We start from the raw sequence: 12,035 nt of genomic DNA, 5'->3' as shown, positions 1-12,035 counted from the left end.
AGGAAATTCAGAGTTCCAGAGGTTTTAGTCTCTAACAAGTAAGTAGCAGAATTTATAGTTGGTAAAGGGGTTCAGGGACTTGCAGAAGGCTCGCTGAATGTGTTCCAGCATTAGGCTTGGTTCAACAGTTTGGTTGAACACACAACCATGTGAATCACCACCCGAGCCACACAGGAGCGACACGACTTTAGGTAAGTATTACCTTACGTCCCACAGTACCTCAGGAGTGAAGAAGATGATGCATATTGGATGCCCTCTCGATGCAGCAGCTGCAGGACACGGTCACTGGCTTCTTGGTCTTCAGATGACAGAAAGGACACTGGATGGGATTTCTCTGCAGCAGTTGAGTGGAAAGACTCCCAGAAAAGGAGTCTTCAGTGCTTCTCCTTGCTCTGTGATTTTGGCACCTTTTCCAGGACACCAGATGAAGAACAGTCCACATCTGAAAGATTTGCCTTGCTATCTTGGTGCAGCACTCTGGTGAGGAGACTTCAAGGAGTGGAATCTTGCCTCTGGAGATGCAGAAGGAGTCCACCAAAGATGCAGAGAGATTCGTTCTTCAGAAGATTATGCACAGCACTCAGCCTCGAGTTATCAGGGTATTAGCAGTTTACAGCCCAGGAAGTTCAGAGCTCATTGTGCGATGGCTCGAAATTCAGGTATTCTTAAGACTGATTGGTCCCACCAGTCCACAGGCCAGAGTCCTCTTATTCAGGGCTCATCTGTTGCATGGAAGAAAGGGTCAGCAATGCAGCGGTTACTTAGCAGGCATCTCCAGTCAGTGGAAGTAGCTACAGGTGTCGTCTCTTCTTCTTCCTCATCAGATTCTGCTCCAGTGGTTGACTTGTCTTCAGCTTCAAGAGCCAGGCAATTTCTCCAGGAACTCAGCCAATCAGCACTCATGCTACATTCAAACTTTGGGGGGGGCTGTCCTTTTAGGACACCCAGCCTCCCAGCCTCCCAGTTGGAACTGGTTCCAGGCCAGCATGTCAGAATACAACGGACGGAGAGGTTGTGGACTCATCCCTCGTTTCCTGTCTTCACATACACTCTGGGGCCTTGGCAGGCTTCACAAAGGATTCTAGCAGAAGTCAAAAGTCAAACTAGGACCTCCATCACCCAGCATAGAAGAAGAAGGACCAAGAAAGGGCAAGCACACAACAAATGGCGAAAGAAGAATATAGCCAACATTTTGGATCAATGCTGACCCTTCTGTGCATTACCGCGGCTGTGAACACTGCCTGCGAGTACAAACTACACAAAGGTCTGTAGAATATGTCCACTGCCACCATCCATTTAGGAATGCTGGCCACTGTAACAATATTTTACAGGAGCAGTGAGAAAGGGGATAAAGTGTAACCCTTCAGCACTCCACATAAGGTGGGGTGGGCTGATCTCACAATATAAAAATGAAGAGAGGATAACAAATATCCCTCTACCCTTGAGCACGTGTGTTCTTACAAGGTAAGTGAAGGGCTGTAACAGAAACGTTACAGGGATAAGGGGATACGATGTAACCCCTCAGCACTCCACATAAGGTGTAGTGTGCTGATCTCACAATGGGAATTGTAGAAAAGATCAAATGTATGCCTCTGCCATTGAGAACATTAGTTCACACAAGGAAAACAAGAGAAAATAAAAAGGGAAGCCCAAGGGGTTCCCCAGCAACACTGCACAGGAAGTGCTGCATGCTGCAACAGTCATAAGTGTAGATGCCCACAAAGTTATAGGAAAGTATGATTCCAACAATAAAGTATAGAGGGACAGAAACATGACTCTGATAGAGTGAAAGAAATGGTGAGTGGGGAAAACATTTCTCACTCGCTCAGGAACATAGAAAAAGAATTCACAAGTTCAGCAAAAAGTGCTGGAGGTCTCACAGGTGAAGGTGATTTGGCATAAATATGAAAATCGAACCTAAACATTAACTGAACCGATTAATTGCTGTTCAGAGCTAAACAAAGATGGTGAAAGGGAGAATCTCTGATATGCCCCCATAGAGCCATATAAAGTGAACTTGCATAGACACTATTCTGCATGTAAGTATTACATCTCTAGGTTTGGAGCATGGTGAGATAACATATTTGCCAAGAATCACAATTGCTCCACAATCACCCAGACAAATCCCTCCTCAATGCACCAATCTGCTCACTCAGCATCACAAATGATGTGACTGAGAGTGGGGAAGCCTTGTGCATGTCCATGTGGATAATTGAGCCTGGTTATATGTATCCTGTCCAGTGATAAATCTCATTGATCCGGCTGGTATAGTTAAGGCATTACCATTTCTAATCTGGTTGCTTGCACTTTTGAAAATATTTTTTACACCCTCTTTAAGTGGGATGATAAGATGTGCTGTTCTATTTTCATAACAGAAATGTAATAGTAGCTTGATTCCAGATTTCACTACATTATCCATGTGTGGAGTACCTCTGCATCTTTCTGTAACACCCACAGACCACAGACAGAATCTACATAAAAGATGGTAATGAATTCATTTGGAAACCCAACCAGACCAACAACCTTTTCACGTGCCATCTCTTAGATACAATCACACATCTGCTTTAAAAGGGTTTTCTCTGTCAACACCTCTTAATCAGTTGCAATTAGTTTAGAGAATAATGATTGCTCTGGGCCTGAAAGGGGAGTAGTGTGAATACAGTACTCAGGTGAAAGGCAGGTGCACACCAGCATAAACAAGCTGGAACTGGTGGTTCAAAGGCCAAATGCCAAAAAGGAGCAGTGAAATGGAACAAGGTTTCAGAGCAACAAGATCTAGAAAAAAGAGGGTGTGAGGCGTGCACTCTAGTTCCCAGCTTTGTGTACCTTCTGCAGTTCAGTTGCTCTTCTCCTCCAAGTGTTTTCATGCCTCTTGCAATCTTCAGGGAGGCAGTCTGTTCAGGTGTTGCTGATTAGTACCAATTTTGGCCTCAGGGAATTCTGGTAGCTGTAGTCAATGCTGGTAGCCAGGAACCCACTCCCCTCCAATTGCACAATATAAATCCCACGGTGGGGGGCAGGGGGGAAGACCATCATTATGGCTCTCCTAAGTGGGGGTCACCCCGGCAGAGTTCGGCATTAACAAACATTTGCAAGAACATCAGACCACATTGTTTGAAAGGCAGCTCCGAGCAACTCATGTTTAATATGCGAGCCGGAGAAACCAATCAAGACACAGCCTTCTGAATGCACTCTTTCCAGGGTTTGAGGGAGAGAAAGAAAGTGATAACTCAAAACGGATTACAAGCTGTAATTGGTTCTTGCCAAATTCGTCAAGGAGGCTGGTAGATCCGATGCAGGATAATTGGAGAAGATTAAGAGGCTCGGCAGAACTCCTTCTTGGTCCCCAGGATAGCAGGTGTTCTGCCGGAGTCTCTAAGCAATTAGTCAAATTCAATCCAGACGGAGCCTTCAATTCAACGATCAGAACTACAATATCATTTTGTAACACCAGATGTGCCTGGAAGTCACTTGTGCATATGGTCCTGATTTGAGGTTTAGTAGGTGTATTGAATTTTCTCTTTGCTAAATATCTCATCAAAAAGTTCAAACAAAACAAAAACATTGCATATTAATCATCTATCATACCGGATTAAGTGTGACAACATGTGGGTTAGTAAAATGTCATTCTTGCCCCATACAATCTTTTGAAGGGGCAACACAGAGTGAAGCGGGTGGATGAATGTGTTGCACGTGGAATGAACTCCAGCTACAATGGCCGCCAGCCTCCTCATTCCGTTTCGGTAAATCATTTGTAAATGAAGCAGAGTATCATGAATTCGATCCTAGCTCAGATTTTTAGATTGGATATCACAAGTCTCTTTTAATGAGATCACTTATAGGTCAGGTGGTGTAGGCATTGGAGCTTTTTGTAGTGGGTTAATCTTATATTCAAGGATAGTCAAGTAGAAACACACTATGTGATGGTGGCTCAGGGGTGCAAGGTCATTTGGCCTGCCCGAGTCTGCTCAATAAAATCACTGCATCATTAATTTTGCCGTTTATACTCCTTAGGCTGAAGAGCTCAAATTATCTTTTTGGCATCTTGTCTTTAGAATTGGAATACCAGTAGCTTATCCTGCTGGCCTGGAGTTGACAGGAGGAAGGAAGACTGGGTGCTTTCCCAGACCTACATAGAAGCACAGTTCAGAATGGAGCTTCCAGGTGAGTGAATAAAGAAAGGATTGTATTGGAGGGATAATTTTTTGTACTTATTGTTATATCATTTGATGAAAAAAGATCTCCTCTCTTATGCTAACATCATCAACCTATAGTTGTTATGTATGTGGCACGCATGCATTGCGGGTGACTATTGACACATTATGCTGTTTTGAATCCTGCAAATTATCTTCTTACAGTAATATTGATTAAAATTTGAAACATGTATTACTTTGGATAAATATTTGTTGTCAGACATCATAACAGGTGTTAAAAGGGTAATAAAATGGAAGGGTGAACTAATGTAAACATTGCAACATGCAAACCCGGTGTCCGTCACATCCCCTGCTTGGGAAGTAATTGAGCTCTATTGGTTTTTTGTCACACACCCCAGGGAATGTCATTGAGGAAGGGTCAGTGAACACCAGCCAATCTCATATGTGTCATAACCAATTCTACATAGGACTGTAGTGTTTCTGCCTTTGCCATTCTCTCTATTAGCATCTGCGCGCAAATGCAAATAAGGCCTTAATCCTGACAAACATATTGTAGTGAAGTAAATGAAAACTCTACTTTCACGCCTAGAAACAATTCTGTACAGGCGTGTTAATAAATGACTTATCATATCATATCAAACTACGAATCCCGAAATTCAGTGCCTCGCAGTCTGTTAATTGATAACACTCCTTTGTCACAATCTCTTTGAACTTCACTACTCAACCCATAAATATTTCCTGAGAATGGAACCCAACCCCTGATTGATCCTGGGGGTCTAGGCGGGCTAGAGCTGTTGACCATCCTGGCTGCCCCTCTAACCTCCATTGCGGATGAAGAGTCTAGCATCAGAGAAGAGATTCACAATAAGAGGGGTGTAAAACAATAATATTGCACCCCTACGCCAATGGTTATTTTACCAGGAACCCCATCCGCTGTGATTGCATCCAAACCAGCGTTTTCAGGGTTGACCAACAGTGTATACAACATGTGCGGTTCAGGCCATGTGTGGTTAAGACAAGTACTTCTAAAAATTGCCATAGAACGGATCCCCAAAATGGCAAATGCTCTTTCAGTGGCATATTGGAGGCAGGGGAATAACTCCACCAGCTTATTTTAATTATTTGGATGCAGTCTCGGCTCCAACTGGGCTGGGTACTTCCTGGTAGAGCGTAAAAGCCTGCCTGAATGAGATGCCACGTCTCACTGGATCTCATTTTATCTCAGTCTTGGTGTGGTGGGAAGGGCAATCAGTGCAAGCATACACATTGGACGTATGGAAGTGGAGTTTATTTTATTATGTAATGTGATCATTAGCTTTTGCGACTGATGGCAATTACCATATACCATTGTCTTGTGCACATTGTTATTACCCAATTTGCAACTATATATTTAAGACTAATGCCCTCCTCTGCCACCTCAACTTCAGCTCTAGTAAATTCATTTTGAATATTACTTTCAATCCGTTCAAGCTTCTTGATGTGCTGTGGGAATATGTTTGTAAGCAATTCACAGACAACCCTTTACACAGTAAAACTCAGCAAGCATGCCACCTTTCTAACCATCATTTTTTACTCAATCTCCTTTACTATATTTCAGCCATACCTTCTTTGCACCCATACTAGTACATTCATATCTGCACGAACATAACACTTTTATTCACTTATGCATGTATATACTATGCATTTTTTCATTGCCTCTGAAGGAATCCCCTCAATCTCTTTCCTTATGTTTTTGATTAATTCTTTATTTTTTTATTATTATTATTATTATTATTTTTATTGTACTTTGTTTACCTTATGTGTGGGCGTTTTTGAGCGATGTGCGCGATGTCACCCGCAAAACGTGCGTGTGACGTTACGTGCGTGACGCAAATGTTACGAAACAACGCGGTCGGCGTTGTCTTAAGCTACTGCTTCCTTTTACTTGCCACAGACTGGGCGCACTTATAGGATTCTACATGGGGTTTGGGCCCCTTAACTTTGCAGGACTGCAATTATTGCCATACAGGTACACTTTCCTTTGCACTTAATGCTTCCTTTTAAACCAACATATTTACCATGCACGGTTAGCCATAGTTCTCATACTTTGTTTATGGTCTTGATTTCTTTTAGAATCTGAATACTTACTACTTTACCTACACGTCCTATGCACACGTTCTGAACATTTGAATTTGAATCTCAGGGTAAGTTTGTTTGCTACATTACTCACCCTCCTATTCACTTTAGTGCTCATACACAACTAGCTTCACTCTCAACCCAGGGGTTTCCTTATCTTCCCAGGTGGTCTTTCTGTATCACCAGCCACCACTCTCCAAATGTGTCCTTCCACTTACCTGGACATACGGTATGTCATGCCTCATTTCATATTCTCCCACATGCACATTTTGAACCTTGATCCTATTCTTGTGACCTATTTTTAACGGACCAAAGTGCCCATTAACATTTCTTATTTGATTTTGTCTCTTTTTTTGATCACCGATGTTGCTTTCATATCTACAAACCAACTACTGAATCTTGGTATGAAATTCTATTCACATTTAATTTAGGATGTGATGTTATATTTTTATGATTTATTGTTCGAATTGCCAAAATACCATCGAATTCTTTTTGTCTGTTTCAAATGATGGCACTTTTCATTTCTCATGTCAAATGTTTACATTTTCATGTCTCAAATATTATTCTTGTTAATTTACAGCCTTGATAACGACATGGAAGGTAGAAACACGCGTCGGCTGTTTTTTGACTAACAAACTTTGTAACCGATAAAAAGATTACATTTATTATACCATATGAACTGTTGTGAAGGAATATTTCTTTCAACTTGGACTATACATTTTCTGGATCTGCGCATTGGATCTACCTTCAGTCTCCAAATTCTAGTTTAAGTGTCCTGGTACTTTCTAGGGGGGTACCAGTGGAAGGGTGCCAATGCAGCAGATCCTATCTGTACTAATTATGTTACTATATAACCATTAGCGGTATTAATAAGCGCACTGTCTCCTTACGACCCCTAGATCTCCATACACCAATCACAAATGGGCTGGCTTTAAATGCAACTTTTCTAAGAAAGTGCACTGTATAATGTACCATTTCAACCCCTTATTCAGAAATATTTCTCAGGGAGGAAGGAACCCCCCAAACCACTAAACCACCTCTGGTTGGTTCGGGCTCCCTTACTACGCTTGCATGCTCGGGCATATTTGTGGGAAATCTTTACACCCCACCCATTAAAGAATTCACCAGCCGCCAATGGCTGGTGGGTTAATGGGTATGAATGTGCGCATGCAAGGCTGGGGCCCAGATAAGGGGCATTGGTGCATGGACGTATTCTTACATATTTTACTGGTATTTTTGGGCTAAAAGCCAACTTGATGAATGTTATTATATTGTGGAAGGTTTGGGGTGGGGGTTTATAGCACAATGGGCCAGGCATATTGGACATTTTAATTCATTGGCACAATATTTTTTACTCATATGAGGAGCGAGACCAATATGATGTCTGCTCTTACATGGGAAGAGTGTGGCAGTTGTGCAGTGAGCAAGTGAAGGATTTCTTACGGTGACAATGCATGTTTTACTGGTGTCAAAGGCAAAGTCAAAGTGATGGGTGTTCTTACATGTTGGTTGGAGGTATACATGCAGCCAAACAACAAAATGGTTCCTTACTGTAGCATTCCATGTTTTACATGCATTGAGGGCAAAGTCAACATGATTATTCTTACGTGGTGGCGCAGGGGTCAGGCAACCATTTGTGCAGTAGCAATACCTGTTTTCTTATTGCAGGAGCGTTTTACTGGCATGAAGGGCAAAGTCAACAAGAAAATGTTCGTACATGGGTATACTGGCATATACCGGCAGAGCCAGCATGTACGTGCTTTCTTATGGTATCATTAGTGTACATAATATCACTGGCCACGCACAGAGTTGGCTGGTTCATTTGGGTATATAAAATAGTGAAGACAAAAGGCCAAGGCACACACATTTTTTGTTTACAGGGGAAAAATTCTCGAAATGGGACAAATATTGAGTAAATAGAACACGTGTCGGGATGCCGGCACTGAGAATTAATTACCCCTCACTACTACGGTCCTAGAGAGAAATTGCACAACCAATATAAATACAATTGTCTACATTACATCAAAAGTACAGGGCATCTACAGATGCACAAGCCAATCACAGACAAATATATGTGAAATTAGAAAAATCTTTTTAATAGATAGTAAAAAAAGTTAAAAGGCAAAACAATAATATATCTATAGAAAACACAACAACAAGGTATTAAGTCCTTGTATTCACAATACATAATCAAGGCACTCAGAACAAAAACACAGAAGTGACATGGACAATTTCATGTATCCAATAGTCCTGCAAAACAATTTTGTTAAAATGTCTAACTTTAGACATTTATTGAGACATAGGGTGTCGACATGTTTGGGCCATTAGTTGAATTGGACATTTTCTCAGGTGTCCATACACAGGTGAGTATTGTGGCCATCTTCAGGACAAATCATTTCTTCGCGGTGGGCTTTATGCGTAATAAGATAACACAAATCTAAAAAGATATATAAATAGATATACATTTAGTTACTCCACATAATCAAAGTGTGTAAATAGTTTCCAAATACAATCTTATATTGGAAGTCTATTCTTCAAATTTCCAGTGTTACCAACTCTTACATATTAAAACCACATTTATGAAAAAAGTGACCTGTATAACTAACGCGGTAATGTGACACAAAAAGAAGTGCAAAATCTTGCTTATTTTCACAGGATCGCGTGTGACATAGAACAAGTCAAAGAATGGCTTGTAATAGTTACAAGTAAAAAACATTTTCTTGCCAGTAATTCAATGGCCAAATTCATTACAAAGTGTCAGTCCTAAATCAACAAACATTCACTAAATGAAGCGGATAACCAGTGACATTTGCATCAATGCTAAATAACATATTAATTAAATTACTTTTTTTGTGAAAATTGCATACGTTACTCAATGTATGCGTCCTACTAGCTATTAACACGCTATACATCAAGCAATTAAATTCGATAAGTTATGGATAATCCCTCTGTGATCACTTACGTGATTATCAACTTGTGTTGCTAATTTGCGTGAACTACACTGTTGGGCGTAAATGAAGGACTTAACTGACAGACAGCATGGTGATGTTACAATGCTCGCCACACCTCCTGAATTAAGGAGAACAACATCCGAAATAATGTTATCGGTTAGACTTGAACGTAAAACTGCCTTTCATTGCACTTTCATTTCAATGCAGCTCAATACTGAGGTAAGGCATTCTCTGCTTACTGTCCTCCATAATCTCCCTGTTTTTTTATCAATGGGTGTATGCAGTGCGCAAACACATGCGAATGGCTGGGCTGAGGAGATGGGTAGAGCCTCTATGTTAGCCCACAGAGATCTTCATCCGGAAAACTTCGATTTTTGTACGCATGAATTTGGCATCGTACAACTGATTTTATTCTGTGAAAGTGAGACATGGTCGAAATCCATGTCCCGAGCAAAGTGCGCACTGGTCATGGTTGCAGGTCCAAATGGACCATAAATATTATGTTCAAGAGACAATTTTCCAAGTCAATGAGCACAAAGTACGACATCTACATATAAATTGACCTAGATATATAGAGATGTATATACACAATCCAACTAGCAGGAGCTACTCTCCGCTGGAATGGAATCACGGGTGATGTCCCACCCCTGCCATAACCTCCAGATGATTTCTACTGGGTCCAGTTGTTGAAAAATAGGTTTTCGTGGTTAATTATGTTCCTCCCTGTACATTTGAAGCAGTGCTCTGCAGTCTCCACTCTTCGCCACCCACCTCAATCCTCTTTTCCTTGCAACTCACCAGCCCTTTTCCCTCACTCTTGCCCCTTCTGTTTCCATTACCACTCCCACTTACCCCGCTCCTCACCATGGTGTTCCCTCACTCATCCACACCCATCTTGCCATCTGTGCTCATCTTTCCCACTCAAGCCTCCTTTCCAATCCATACAACAAGGCGGTACAACGGTTGGCTTTGCCAGTGCTTGTTTTTATGGTTGTGCTTTTGCTGTTTGCTTTTCTACAGGGGTTTACACGTGTTTTTCCATCGTTGTGCTTATTTTTCATGTTAAACAACCGTCATCCCTTGCAAGTACTGTGTGCTTTAACATTTTAATTAACATGATAAATACAGTGAAACATTCACAGGAGCTCCTTTAAGTGAAATGATGTGTGGTTTTGCTCTCTGATTTACTCAATGGTGTAGGGAAGGTTGAGAAGTTGGATCTATGGTTGTCGTGGGATAGAGCAAGACCCATTCAACCAACACACACACACTTCTCAGCAGCCAGCTCATGTGTCCCCTCACTTCTTGTCTTTAATAGGAAAGCAGACGGAGGATGATATTTACTGCGCCTGCCTCTCCAAGGCCTTGTGTCACATCTCCCCTCCGGTCACCGTGGGCTTCTATGCACCCTTCGGAAGCAGGGTGTACATGCTGCTGGACAGGATTACAAGTAAGTGCGACCCTCCAAAGTAACAGATTATGAATGATGACAACCTCTGGTAGTTGGTGGACATGGAGGATCACCCACTGCTACACAGCGTCATCAAGTAAGGGTGACAGGGAGACTGGGCTCCTTTACACAACTTTCTTAAGAGCTGACAGCACATAGGTGTTTAGTTTCCCCCCACCCCTCCAGGTGATCTTCATGAAAAGTGATGTGGGGAGGGTGGTGTGATTCAGATCTTCACGTATAAGTTCCACCAGGAGGCATATGCTTGAGAGCTGTCTGGTATGGTGGGCTGGCAGGGAGCGGAGGGTGGCGGGGAAGAGTCACAGCCTTTGTAAAGTCTTGTCCTGTGACTCTCTCAAGAGCTGACAAGCAATTTGCATTATGGAAAGTAAAGTGAGGCATTCGGAATAAAGACACTTTACAGGTAGGTAACAACAGTGACTAGAGCAATCCTTTACAGGGTGATTTACATAAGGAGGCGGCTGCCAATGAGCAGCTTGCAATCCAGTTGGTGGAGGTAGAGGATAATAATGGGAAGATTTAATGGAAACAGCTTCAAAAGACAAAATAAGTTCTGTACACTAAAGACACAACATGTGATCAAGAATGTGAGCTCAAAAAAGACAAGTTTTTGACATGTGGATACCCCAGAATCTGTATCACCAAGGCGAGAGATAAAGTTGACAACTAACAACACACTGAATTTGTAACACCAAAGAAACAAAAGGAAATTAATCATCACAAGGACAAAGTGAGAATGAACACACAATGTTCCAACAACAACAACCAAATGGTCAGTAGCATCCAGAGATTACATTTTGGAAAGATCGACAATAACCTATACCAGAGCCCCCACTTTGGGGACTAAGTTGAGTCCAAGTTTTATGGATAAGACAAAATAGATGCAACAAATTAGCATCTTAACTGAAAACCCAATTAAAAGATTTTATAAGTGCACAAACTGCAGCATGTGCAAACATGCTTTAAATAGCATTCACACCTACACTTCTACTAATGGAAAGGTGATAGAAATGCATGAGTTTCTAAATTGCAGGACCACCTATGTGATATATATATTAATGTATGTTTATGCAACAAAATATATATGGACAGCACGATTTGCGAACTGAGGACAAGGATCAGGGAACATCTCGGAAGCCTAACAACACCACATCGAAAAACTGCACTAGCGGAACACTGGTAGGAGGAACACCTCAAGGACAAGAAGGGGGACCTAAAATTTATTGGGATCAAATACATCAGACCAGATCCCAGGATGGGCGATCAGGAAAAGACCCTACGCCAACAAGAAGCAAAAGTCATTTGTAGTCTAAGAACAATTTCAGAGGGACTTAACACGGACAA

General features: G+C 41.7%; 1 protein-coding gene across 1 annotated transcript in view; it reads left to right on the top strand.

The window, feature by feature from the left end:
• NKPD1 (NTPase KAP family P-loop domain containing 1) overlaps positions 1-12,035 on the top strand; it is a 65,274-nt gene that overhangs the window by 31,554 nt on the left and 21,685 nt on the right. The window contains exons 2-3 of the mRNA XM_069644637.1: positions 4,056-4,164; positions 10,539-10,670. Coding sequence (XP_069500738.1) covers positions 4,152-4,164; positions 10,539-10,670 — 145 coding nt within the window. The 5' untranslated portion in view covers positions 4,056-4,151. The remainder of the gene's footprint in view (positions 1-4,055; positions 4,165-10,538; positions 10,671-12,035) is intronic.

Source organism: Ambystoma mexicanum, chromosome 2p (genome assembly GCF_040938575.1).
Source record: "Ambystoma mexicanum isolate Mex_15411 chromosome 2p, UKY_AmexF1_1, whole genome shotgun sequence".
Taxonomy (NCBI): domain Eukaryota; kingdom Metazoa; phylum Chordata; class Amphibia; order Caudata; family Ambystomatidae; genus Ambystoma; species Ambystoma mexicanum.
The sequence above is the reverse complement of the archived record's forward strand: the minus strand, read 5'-3'. Positions and strand labels throughout refer to the sequence as shown.